Source organism: Mauremys reevesii, linkage group 19 (genome assembly GCF_016161935.1).
Source record: "Mauremys reevesii isolate NIE-2019 linkage group 19, ASM1616193v1, whole genome shotgun sequence".
NCBI classification, from domain to species: Eukaryota; Metazoa; Chordata; order Testudines; family Geoemydidae; genus Mauremys; species Mauremys reevesii.
Window position 1 is genome coordinate 7,766,985 of NC_052641.1, and position 13,647 is coordinate 7,780,631.

The following is a 13,647-nucleotide window of genomic DNA, read 5'->3' on the forward strand; positions in this document are numbered from 1 at the left end:
AGCTGGCATGAGCTGTAGCTCCTTTGTCATAGAATCATAGAAATGTAGAGCTGGAAGAGATCTCGAGAAGTTGAGTCCAACCCCCTGCACTGTGGCAGGACCAACTAGAGCTAGTCCTACACCGTCTGCCTGGGGACAGTTACTGGCAGGCTGGCCAGGAGCACAGGCCATTTCTATCGCAGCACAAGAGCCAAATGTGAGTCCGTTTGATAGACAGCTAGCCAGTACAATCAGAGCCAACAGAAAGGAGCACAAACTATGGCAGGCAGTGCTGGGATGGCATGGCATATGGAGTCTCTTGTTCAGGATCTCAGCTTTCATTAAAAAAACCCAACCCCTGTCTTGCTGTTACGCTTGAAAAGAAAACGTCAGACATGTGGGGTGTAAACAACGAGGAGATGCCTGCAGAGAGGCAGGAGCAAAAGCTGGGAGAGCTGAGAACTGCCCCCATCACCTCAGCAAGATCTTGACCCAGAGGCCCAGTGGTGATCATTTAAATGTCAACACGAGCTGTTTCATTCCTTATGTCTGAAAGGAATCACAGCCATGCACAGTGAAGGAACGATTGGCAGCATGGGTAAGCATACCAGCGAACAGCCAGCCTCAAGCCTGCCAGGGGCCCTGGGTATGTCCTTTGGTTGCTAGCCTGTGCGGAAAGCGACTGCTGTTACCTGTGATATTTAGATTAAAGCCAGCATCTGTACTCCTACCTGTGCTATCAATCCTTTCATCACTTGGCAGTGTGGATGTACCCTTACCGTGGCTGACGTGGTGCCACAAGTGGGTGATGTCTGGGAGAGAGATAATTGAGGTTGGCTAAAACATGGCAAGTCAATAAGAACTTCAGAAGGACCTAGCAGAACTGAAGAGATGAAATTCTTTGTTGATTATATGTATCCACTCAGACACATTTCTGGTTTCTAAATTAACTGTACCCACTCAGGAAACAGATCTGGCCACCACTGCACACAGTCCAATGACATCCTCTGTTGAATGAGCAGTGGGGTAAAAAACAACACCCGCACTCTCTCTCACATACAACCAACCCCCCAAATTCTCAAATGCATAAAGAAAGGAATAGAAAATAATGCTGAAAATATGATGATGCCACGGTATATAAATTGAGGGTATACCCTCTCATGAAGTAATGTGCTTTGTTCTGTTTTCCATATTTAAAAAACAACAACCACATAGATGCAGCAAAAAGAAAAGGGGTTCTGAGATGGGTGAGGAAAATGAGTGGAGGCCTGAAGCAACGTCTTATGAGGAAATATTGACAAGACGTCTTTCAAAATATTGAAAGAACGAGACATGATAAAAATAGACAGACAGATCAGACACTTCTGTTCACCCTCTCTCATAATATGTGAGCGAGGAGACGTTCAATGAAACAGAAAAGCAACATTTTTTAAAAGAAAATACTTCATGCTCTGCTTAAGTGACCTATGGAACTCTTTGCCACAAGATATCAGCAAGACCAGCATCTTAACAGGAGTCTAAAAAGGATGAGATATATTATATCGCTAGTGAGAACACTCACAGTATTATTAGAGAAGATGAAAAATGTATTAAGACTGTAAAGCCTCAGGCTTCAGGGCATAAGCCAGCAGTTCTCAAAATTTGGATTGCATCCCCACTTGGGGCTGTGCCATCAGCGGATGGGGTCATCTGTCAATGTGCCAGGTTCAGCCCACGAGACAATGCCGTCTGACCCTTAACATGTCCGGATCTGCTCCACACATGCTGTGCCAGGAAGTTGAGGTACAAAATGGCAGCCTCCACACAGCGCGCACCACATGTGCAAAGTCACACTGTGCGGAGGCCGCTATTTTGTAAAATGGTGGCCTCCTGGCATGGCATTTGTGAAGCAGGTCTGGACACGTTGGCTGTGTGGATGCCATTTTTCCACTTGCACCATCCGACTGTGCAAGCATCCAGCTGAGAGACTTGAATGCAGAAGTTTATCTGTGGGCAGTAGCTTTATCAACAGAGCATCTTCTCTGAGCTCTGAGGAGCCTGTGCTAGGCTTTTCTGCAGTGGCTTGTAAGCTCCTTAAGACAGGGCCCATATCTTCTTTTATGCCGCCCTGAATACCCTGTTGGCACTTGATAAAGAATTATTGTAAGTCGCTGTCTCTGCTTCCCTAGTATCACCACATGGGGCCTTCCTAAGTCCTGCCTCATTTGCCTAGCAGCGAATTCCTCTTTCTGATTTGTAGTAAGAGGCACAGTGGAGCCATTTTTATGCAGAATCTCTGCTGCAGCCTCCAGCAGTGAGTTTGGTGGTTCGGTTATGAATGAAAAAGGAGAGTGCAAGAAACGTGCTCTCAAATATGATGAAGCTTTCTTTGAGTATGGCTTCACTGGTGATTTTGAGAGCATGAAGAAAGGCCAAAATGCCAGCTATGTCACGTGGTGTTATCTAGCAAAAGCATGAAACCTAACTAACTTAAACACTCGAAAACCTTTCAGAAGGAACACTCGGGCAAACTAAGTCATTTTTCCAGCTCTGGAAAGAAGAACTTTCGGGTCTCCAAGTGCCATTCAAGAAAGCCATGTCCGTCTGTGACTGCACTCAAAAGGCATCATTTGAGGTGAGTTTTACCACATCACACAGGCCAAAAATCCTCACACAACTGGAGAGACTTTGATTTTGCCAGCTGCAATCGTTATGGTGAAGATAATGGTGAAGGGAAACAGGCAAACAAACTCAAAGCCATATCACTCTCTAACAACAGAGTGAAACAAAGGCTTGAGGTGTTAGCAGCAGATCATGAAAACACACCGGTGGAGCATCTGCTTTTGCTCTTCACGTTTACGTGAGCCCTGAAGGTCGTGATGCACATTTATTGACTTTTGTGAAGTACATATGGCAGGGTACAATTCCTGGACACAACGGCACAAGGAATGTTCTGTGTGCTACATGAAAGACAAAAGTATCTCGTGTGATCACATGGTGGGCTTCTGTATAGTTGGAGTTCCGTCTGTGGCAGCCCACAAAGCAGGTCTGTGCTTTGATGAAGAAAGTTGCTCTGTCTGCTATATAGACTCACTGCATGATTCAGAGAACAGCTGGCATCCAAAGCTCTGAGTCCACAGCTAGGTGAAGTTTTGCAGCCGGTCTTGTGTATGGTGAACTACATCAAGACTCAGCCCCTTTGCAGGTGTGTGTTTGCAAAATTCTGCGAAGGCATGGGGTCCAATCACAACATGGTGATGTTCCACACTGAAGCTCGTTAGCACTTGTGAGGAAAAATACTGGAATGATGTTTTGAACTGAGAGATGAGCTGCATGCCTATGCAATGGGTTGCAAAAAGAGTGAATTGATTTTCTTTGTGACCAAAGGAAGATGTGCCTATGTCTCAGACATATTTGGGAAACTGAATGAATTGAATAAAGGTCTGCAAGGAAAGAACACCCACATCCTTCAGCTGAGTGATCAAATAACAGGATTCATGAAAAAAAGTTGTTTTCTGGAAGAATAATCTGTTGAAGACAAATGATGACTCCTTCCCACGGCTTTGCAAGTTCCTGGCTGACAATGAAATTGTTCAGCCACCCACATAGGTGATTGCTGAGCATCTCAGGCAGATGGAGGAACAATTTACATCCTTTTTTCCTGCCTTGGACATGACAACGTCCAATTGGGTGCGAAACCCCTTTCAGTGCAAGCCCGAGATGCCATGGTTTTGCCAGCATCTGAAATCAAACAGCTCATTGAAATTTCCTGCAATCAGTTCTTGCAAGGAACCGATGCCCAACTTTATCTCCCGGCGTTCTGGTGCACTGTCAAGAATGAATATCCTGCACTATCAGCGTGCGCCTTGCAACTGCCGGTGCCATTCGCGAGCACATATTTGTGTGACGCTGGATTGAGCGCACTTGTATCCATCAAGCCTCGGTACGGATATACTGTTGATGTCACACTGGCGATTAGATGTTCAATTTTTGCCACGCTACCGGATTTCGAGACACTGTGTTGTTACACTCAAACCCATGTGTCACATTACAGAGCATTCAATAACATATTTCATGTGTAAATTCCTTTGCTTCTTCAGTTGCTATGTTGCTTTGCTGCTGGCTGCTGTCACAGGAAACAGTAAGTCGCAAAATGGGCAGAAAGTTTGGGGACCCCTGGCATAAGCCCTTTATTTAGTGTCTGGGGTTAGGGAGGATCTTCTGCTATGGGCTACTTAATAACTATCCATGATGAGGTTTCTTTTACCTTCCTCTGAAGTATCTGGTACTGGCCACTTTCAGAGGCTCCAATTCCACAATGTACTTAGTGTGCTTAAGTCCATCTCTGTTCAGCAAAGCAGATACTTTACTTTTTAGACTTGTGGCTACATCTTATTGACTTGAACGAGACTTAAGCCAGTGCTTTTGTTGTGTTGGGGCCAGAGACAGGGTACTAGGCAAGGTCTAGCTGTTCTGAGCTGGCATGACAATGTTTTTATCACCAGATCAAGGTATTTCTACTATAAAAGGAGACTAAATTATGTTACCATGTCTTATTAAGCAGTTTAGAGCTTGACACAAACTGGAGCTTAGTGGGGGGTCTTTCTAATTAGAGGCTTGGGCAGGGACCTGAGATAATCCTTAGTAACTCTTGAATGAGCTCATGGGGCCATCAGGCATTGTCACGGCAGCTCTCATAGGGGATTTGGGCAGTGCAAAAACATGTTTGCAGGGAGCAGCCAAACAGGATACTGGGCTAGATGGACCCAATATGGCGGTTCTTATGTTCAACATTTATTAAAAGTAGAAAATTGTAGGGTTTTTTTTTCTTTTTAAACTTCAGTCAAGTGGGTTTTTTCATAAAGTCTCTGTGTCCTTTATGGAGTAATACAATTATCCTTTCCCCTAGTGTAGTGCTCAGATCCAGGGGTTCTCAACCTTTTTCTTTTTGAGGCCTCCCACCAATATGCTATAGAAATTCCACAGCCCGTCTGTGCTACAACAACTGCTTTTCTGCATATAAAAGCCAGGGCTGGCATTAGGGGTGGCAAGCAGGGCAGTTGCCCAGGGCTCCACGCCACAGGGGGCCATGTGAAGCTAAGTTACTCAGGCTTTGGCTCAGCCCCAGGCAATGGGGCTTCGTCTTTCTGCCCTGAGCCCCAGCAAGTCCCAGCAAGTCGAATGCTGGCCCTGAAACCTGCTCGTGGCCCCCCAGTGGACCCCGGGCCCCTGGTTCAGAACCACTGCTCTAATCTGTCTCAATTTGGTCACTTTTATGGCAGCTAAATTGAATGAGCAGAGAGTGCAACAATTGCCAGTTGCAGAAGCTATCTGATTGTTTCAGTGGGAATGCTCAGCAGCGTAAATCCGTCCTGTATTTAGCACCTGGCAAGAGGAGGCCCTGAGTGCCTCCTGCAAAATACTGGGAACCCTCCACTCCCAGAGCCTGGCAAATCTCGACCCATAATTTTGTGTTTCTCCCAGTGCTAACATTGTTGAAACGAAGATTGAAGTGGCTACACCAAGACCAATTTAAAAATGCAAACTAGGGGGAATATAAAGGGCTGTCGGTTTTCTTCTGCTCTTTAGCTGAATTTTTCCCCTCAGTGATTGTGGACAGTAACAGAAAAATCCATTCTTTGTCTTTCCTCCTTTTAAATCACAGCTGGCAAAAGCACATGCCTTCTGCATCTTCCTGGTTCCTTAAGCTGTGAATGCTCCCGTAAATTGAAGCTGTCCCGAGTGGCAAGAGTTGGTGTTGCTCAGACTTTGAAGCCTGCTTGCACGTCCATGAAGCTGCATGGCTGGGGCACGTTTTTGCCTCTGCTCTCCTGCATAGTCTCTAGGGAATACTAGTGAGTTATTTTTAAAAGTTACTCACCTGTCCGTAGTCTAGACTGGCAGGATCCACCTGGGGAGCTCTAACATGCCTGACCTTCTCTGTGTGGGAAAGGAGAGCATTCCTAATGGAGGTTCCTAGCCAGGCCGAAGCCCCAGAGCCCCATGGGAAAGCCGTGTACATGAAGATACTTTCCTGCACGATATTCAGTGCCAAACATCCATTGATCTCAACGTGAAATAAGCAAGAGCTTTAGAAGGTGAAGCTGATAGGGCACAGTTATAATCAGTGTTAGGGCTAATGGCAAATGGCTGTGATGGGGAAACGTTTATATCTCAGCTGATGACTAGAGAAAGTGGAAGTGCTAGGAAACGTTATGAGTGTTTCAAGTGCTAGAGCAGATATGGAGTGTGTGTAAGTGAACCAGTCCGATGCCACTATGACTCTCCAGGTAGAAACCCATTTGCAGACAGTGCGTTTAAAGATGAGTTGAATACTTTAAAAAATAAATAATGGAAGAACAAAGATCTCATAATTCGGGGGCAAATCAGCCTCCTAGTCCCTTAGAACACGGGTGGGCAAACTTTTTGGCCCAAGGGCCACATCTGGGTATGGAAATTGTATGGAGGGCCATGAATGCTCACAAAATTGGGGGTTGGGGCGTGGGAGGGTGTCAGGGCTGCAGGCTCCTGGCGATGCTTATCTCAAGCTGCTCCCAGAAGCAGCGGCATGTCCCCCATCCAGTTTCTACACAGAGGTGCGCTTAAGCAGCTCTGCGTGCAGCCCCATCCGCAGACGCTGCCTCTGCAGCTCTCATTGGCTGCAGTTCCCAGCCAATGGGAGCTGCAGGGGCAGCACTTGAGGCATGGGCAGTGTGTGAAGCCCCCTGGCTGCTCCTACGCATAGGAGCCGGAGGAGGGATATGCGACTGCTTCCAGTAGCCGCGTGGAGCGGGGCAAGCCCCCAACTCCACTCCCCGGCTGGAGCGCCGGACCCCAAACTCTGGCAGGAGCTAGAGCGCTGGATTAAAATGTCTGGAGGGCCGTATGCAGCCCCTGGGCCGTAGTTTGCCCATCCCTGACTTAGACGCTCAGTCCCACGCTTCATTGCTGCCATCTTTGTGGCAGCAGAGGTTGTTCTCCAGCCCCTGTTGCAGTCTTGGAGGTACATTGGTTCTTGCAGCCAGTGCTCTGTTCCTTAGATTCACCAGCCCCTGCCATGCGTCCAGTGCCATTTTTGCACTGGGTCTCAGTAAACCCTGGTAGAGCTGAGCTCAGAGTCAGCGCTCCAGGTATGTGAATCCCCCTGTGCAGTCCAAAATCTGTCCCCATGCTACAGAACCACACCACTTCTTCCCCAAGCAGAAGAGAGGGGCAGGATTCCCCTAAGATGGATGGATCTAAAGGGCCAGTTCTCAAAGCAGCTCCATATCTAATGTGCTGAGTTGTGAAAATCTGGCTTCTGCTGAAGATTTTGAACGCTTCTAAAAATTCCAGCCTAAAATTACCAATATGTATTTTGAATCAAACGGGTTGTAAATTAGTCCCACGTACCCTGACATCCCAGTTAGACAGCGCAAAGCTTCAGCTGGTATTTTATCTTTGTGCTTCTTAATCTGGCCTCGGGAAGGAAAATAATACAAGGAATCTCTGATAGTACGTCAACCTAATCATTCCACAGAACAGGCCAGTGAATTGTTATCGCTTCCGGTTGTCCAGGGAGCTGCTAGTTTTCCTGGCTGGCAACTTTTCTGCTTCACATATAGTTCATATTTGGATTCTTTTTACTCGGAACTACAATTTGGATGGGACAATTTGTGTGTGTGTGTGGGGGGGGGAGCTTTTGCAAGGGAGAAAAGAACTTTTAACACACCCCTTCCTGTTCTAGTTGTGAATGAGCTTTTTGTTCAGTTTGTTAGCTCAGATCTCACTGTAATTTGAATTTGATGAATGTGGTTAGCCTAGAACTGTGTTAAAAGTGGTTTGGCACTGTGTTTACTCTGCCTTATGCCTCTGCTAGGAAACCATGTGTCCTGATCCTATGCTTTTTAGGCAAGCTAAATACTCTTTGAGCAGTTCTACACTAGAAACTTTTGCTGGTATAGCAACATCAGTCAGTGTGTGATCAGGGTGAATAAAATCAACGATTTAATAAAAAAAAATCAGGTTTTTTAATTTAAATTGGAATTTTTTGATAAAATGCTTTTTGAGGAAAAACCTCTCTAAAGATAGTTTTAATTAAGATACATTATAGCTCAAAGATATCTCATCATGGAATAGGGATTATAATTTCTAATTCTGTTGTATGAGACAATATATTCATGTCATGTTTAAGAAAAGTTTTGTAAATGAGTTCCAGTAGTTCATGGATTAGGGACCCAATCTTATGGGGTTCCAGGGGCTTCTGTATAGATTATTTAGGTTAATCTTTCTATCTACCCAATGGGACTCAGTGCTCAGTCTAGAAGATACCATCAGAGATGCTTAGTCTTGCAGTTCTGAAACTGCAGATTTGTGTCTCCAGAGATAACATGCTTGTTAACAGCAAAAATGTTTTAAATAAATAAATAATATATAGCGGTGAGAAATAAGACATCAACCATGTTGTCCTTCTGCAAATTTGTGTACACAGAGTCAATGCTTTACCTCTCTAAAAGTGCAAAGTTTCAAAAAGTTCAATGACTAGAAGATTGTTGGGGGCGGAATAGAGCTGGATCAGGAGAAGAAGTCTGGAGATAACTGTGAGAAGGGAGGGACAGGCAGTAGAAACAAAAGTGAAACTGTTTGAGCAGCATATTCCAGAAGTCCTGAGGTCTTTCTGAGCGCTATTTGAGATCCACCATACCATTCCCTCACTGGAAGGCAAAACCTATAATGGCAGCAGGCCATAAAAGAGACGCAGTTTGGGAATATTTTAATGAAGTTCCTCTACCTGTGGGTAAGACGGGCATAAGTGCAAAATGCAAACAGTGCAACAAAGTAATGCAAGGCCTGATTGCCCGAATGAAACGACATCATGAGGAGTGTTCCTTCGCAGGACGAAGCTGCGTTGAAGATGATGAAAGGAACATGTCTGAACATGCAGGATCTTCAGGTTGGTAAACTTTTTTATTTCATACTTCTTTCTTAAGGACTGCCTGTCTTCCCTCTGGACTATTCTTGAATTCTCATGTTTGAGTAAAAAATATAGTTGTTACTCTATGGTACAGTAACTCCTTGCTTAATGTTGTACTTATGTTCCTGAAAAATGCTACTTTAAGCGAAACAATATTAAGCGAATCCAGTTTCTCCATAAAAATTAATGTAAATGGGGGGCGGGGTTAGGTTCCAGGGAATTATTTTTGCCAGACAAAAGACTATATTTATACACATACACTCTGTGTGTGTGTGTGTGTATACACACACATAGTAGAAGTTTTAAACAATTTAATACTGTGTACACAGCAATGATTGTGAAGCTTGGTTGAGGTGGTGAAGTCAGAGGGTGGGATATTTCCCAGGGAATGCCTTACTGCTAAATGATGAACTAGCACTCGGCTGAGCCCTCAAGAGTTAACACGTTGTTGTTAATGTAGCTTCACACTCTACAAGGCAGAACGAATGGAGGCAGGAGAGACAGAGACTCTGTGTGTGTGTGTGTGTGTGTGTGTGTGTGTGTGTGTGTGTGTGTGTGTGTGTGTGTGTGTGAGAGAGAGAGAGAGAGGCATTGCCCCTTTAAGTATGCTGACCCCACTCTAAGTACATTGCCTTTTTAAATAGATCAGCAAGTTGAGACAGCATCTGCTCCCAACAAGCTCCCTCCTTCCTGAGCCCTGTCGGAGTACATTCCCCCCCCCCCCCCCCGGCTCTGTGAAGATGGACTGATGGGGTAAGGGAGTGGGCGGGGGGAGGGGGGGATACCCTGACATTAACGTGCACAAACACATGCACACACAGCAAGCAGGAGACTCACAGGGCAGGAGCAGCACACGGCAGTGGGGGAGGGACAGCTGAACTGCCCAGCAATTGCTAGCCTGCTGGGCGGCTGCCGCACAGGGAACTTAGGGGAGCAGGGAGCTGATGGAGGGGCTGCCGGTCCACCCTGATTTTCAAGCCCCCACCAGCTAGCTCCAATGGGCTGCTCTTTCTGCAAGCAGTGGACAAAGCAGGTGGCTTCCAAACAACGTTATAAGGGAGTGTTGCGCAACTTTAAACACGCATGTTCCCTAATTGATCAGCAACATAACAACGTTAACTGAGACCACATAGTGAGGAGTTACTGTACTATCATTTTAGATGCAGTTGTGATAAAAAATAAAGAGCTGACATAGGCAGATCTTCCTTTTACAATTTCACCTTCAAAGTAGTACTGAATGTCAGTGAATGCAATGAGTAATACTAAATGAGCAGTATGGTGGTAATAATTAAATAACTGCATTGACTTATTTTGTTTAGGAGAATCCATCCTCAACATACAGGATTCTGAAGACTATCCACCTTCAAGATCACCATCATTTTCTATAGTTTCAGAGTTATCTGCCAGTGATAGTGTTTCAGTCTCATCATGTATGTCACATAGCCACAGTTTATCACCTGTAGCAAAAAGAAAAAAAAAATCTTCATCCAGAAACAACCATAGATAAGTTTGTGATAAGAACCAGCTGATTGCAAAAAGAGGTAATTGATGAAAAAATTGCCCGGTTTGTTTATGCAACAAACTCTCCTTTCTGTATGATTGAGAACCCACACTTCATTAACATGGTTCAGTCATTAAGACCAGGATACAGTCCACCCAACAGAGCGGATGTCCCAGGCAAATTGCTGGATAAAGTGTATGAAAGAGAAATTGAACAGTGTGCAAAAGGTCTAGAGGATAAAATTGTTAACCTAACTCTTGATGGGTGGAGCAATGTCCACAATGATCCTGTTGTATGTGCTTGTGTGACAACAGAAGAAGGGAATGTCTCCTTTATAGAAACAATTGATACATCAGGAAATGCCCACACAGCAGAATACTTACAAGAAGTAGCAGTAAAACTATAACAAACCGTGACAAAAACATTCAAATGTCTAGTGTGCAGCTTGGTCACAGACAATGCTGTAAATGTATCCAAGATGAGAAGAAATTATTTAGAAGAGCGTGAAGAGAGTCCCAAGTTAATAACATACAGTTGCAGTGCTCATTTTCATGCACCTCCTAGCCAAAGACTTTAGTGTTCCAGAAATAAAGGCTAATGTTGTTGAAATTGCAAAATACTTCTCTAACAACCGCTTTGCAGCAGCTGCTCTGAAAAAAGTGGGAGGAACCAAGCTAACTGTCCCACAGGACGTGCGATGGAACTCAAGTGGACTGTTCTGAGCACTATATCAAGAGCTGACCTAATCTGATGACATTTTGTGAACAAAATCATGAAAAAATAGATCTCCTCCTAAGTGGATAAGTTCTCAACATTGGGCTTAAGAGAAATGTTGAACACATGCTGAGTACCCTGAAACCTATTTCTGTAGCCTTGAACAAAATGCAGGGAAATAGCTGTTTTATTGCTGATGCTGTTGAAATTTGGAAGGAACTGAGTGAGATCTTGAAAAGAGAAATATGCAATGACAGAATTAAATGACAAGCATTAAAAAAACGAATGGGACAAGTGCTATCTCCAGCTCATTTTCTTGCAGATATTCTCAATACTTGGTACCAGGGTCAAACCTTAACTGCTGAAGAAGAGAAGTTGGCTATGACATGGACATCCAGCAATCATCCCTCCATAATGCCAACTATCATAAACTTCAGAGCTAAGGGTGAACTATTCAAGAAATCTATGTTTGCTGATGATGTTTTAAAGAAAGTCACACCAGTGAACTGATGGAAATCACTTAAGCACTTGGATTCAGAGACTGTTGAAGTGATGATCTTACTTTTAACAGCAGTAGCTTCTTCTGCTGGTGTAGAAAGAATATTTTCTTCCTTTGGACTAATTCATTCCAAATTGTGAAATCGTTTGGGACCTGAAAAAGCAGGAAAGCTTGTTTTTTATTTTCCAGATTATGAACAAACAGGAAAATGAAGGTGAAGATGACTGAGTTAGCCAATATTTTAGCAGAAGCCAATATTTTAAGTTTCTCATGGTGACATGGTCGATTTAATTTTTTATTTTTTTTTTAATATTTCATTTAACTATTTTAGTTAGAAACAGTTTTAACAAAAACAAACCTGATTTTAAAAAACTTGAATGTGTAACTAAATTCAAAAATTCATATGCTTGTTTTATTAAAATATATGTTTGCTGTTGAAGAAAAAAATCCAGAATACATAATGTTGTTTGTTGTTTGTTGTTTTAGTTTAAATAAAACAATTTAAATGTCTGTCTGGTGATGATCTCCTCCTAATACAGTATGGCAAGAAAATCCTCCAAATATTAATGATTAACCTGTTGAATTGGCGATAGTTCACTTCCCAATGACTTCATAAATATCTGCTTCAATTACCTTTGGTAAATGAAATAACCAAACAATCATTCACTTTCTGATACAGCTGTAAAACTAATTTGGAAAGTTTTCAAAATAAATCATTTAAAAAATGTCTAGTGTGTACCTTCTAAAAATAAAACCTACATCTATCTCTGAGGGCTTGGCTACACTTGAGAGTTGCAGCGCTGGTGGAGGCTTTCCAGCGCTGCAACTTAGTAACCGTCCACACCTGCAAGGCACATCCAGCGCTGCAACTCGCTGGCTGTACACCTGGTCTGCTTGGGGTGTAACGAGTGACACACCAGCGCTGTTATTGGCCTCCAAGGTATTAGGAGATATCCCAGAATGCTTTTAACTAAATTACTCTCTTTGTTTTGTTATGCAGCCTCTCTTTGTTTTGTTGTGAACTCAGGGCTCCGGGAGCTGCTTATCTAAAAAACAAACACAGCTCCAGTTTGCTGTGATCAATATGTAAATGAGATAACCCCTGTGAATGAGGCAGGCAGGGGGATGAGTGTTTGCTTGACGAGAGAAACAGCTGCTTATCTGGTCTGCAGGCTGTTTGCAGTTAAGAGTAAGGGGTCGGGAAAATTTTCTGATTTTGCAAGGCAGGGAGCTGATACACAGTGTCGGCTCCAAAAATCCACTCTCTCTCTCTCTCCCCCGCTCCCTGTCACACCCCACCCCCCTCTTTTGAAAAGCACGTTGCTGCCACTTGAACGCTGGGATAGCTGCCCATAATGCATCACTCCCAACAGCGCTGCAAATGCTGCAAATGTGGCCACACTGCAGCGCTGGTAGCTGTGAGTGTGGCCACACACCAGCGCTTTCCCTACACAGCTGTACGACCAGCGCTGTAACTCCCAGCGCTGCAACTCTCAAGTGTAGCCAAGCCCTCAGTTGTGAAGAATATGTATTAAGGTTATAACAACCAACAAGAATGAACTTTTATGTGCAAATCCATGATTAAATCAAGTCTTCCTGACTAGTGATTTAAATCAAATCCACCCTGAGTGTGATGCTTTTGATGATGCTTCTCTACCAGCAAAAGCCCTAGTGTAGACACAGTTATACCAGCAAAAAACTGATTTTGCCAGTGTAGCTTATTTCACTCACCGAACCAGTATAAGCGATACACCAATATAACGCTGTCCTCGGGAGCCAAAAAATCTTACCGCATTATAGGTGAAACCGCGTTATCAAACTTGCTTTGATCCACTGGAGCGTGCAGCTCCACCCCCCTGGAGCACCGCTTTACTGCGTTATATCCGAATTCGTGTTATATCGAGTTGCGTTATATCGAGGTAGAGGTGTCCTAGCAAAAGTATTCATTTGCCAGTATAAGCTGCGTCTGCCCTGGGAGAGTTTGCTGGTGTAGCCGTACCAGCCAAACTTTTCTGGTGTAAC

At 44.1% G+C, this 13,647-nt stretch overlaps 1 protein-coding gene across 21 annotated transcripts in view; it reads left to right on the plus strand.

Moving 5' to 3' along the window:
* The window catches only part of EHMT1 (euchromatic histone lysine methyltransferase 1), a 161,532-nt gene that overhangs the window by 79,144 nt on the left and 68,741 nt on the right, over positions 1–13,647 (plus strand). For 2 of the 21 annotated variants that reach the window (XM_039506307.1, XM_039506313.1), the window contains exon 1: positions 8,866–8,890. The exons of 18 other annotated variants lie outside the window; for them this stretch is intronic. In XM_039506307.1, coding sequence (XP_039362241.1) covers positions 8,866–8,890 — 25 coding nt within the window. Of the gene's footprint in view, positions 1–8,814; positions 8,891–13,647 lie in introns of those variants that run through there. One more of the 21 variants, XR_005589869.1, reaches the window with a different exon arrangement.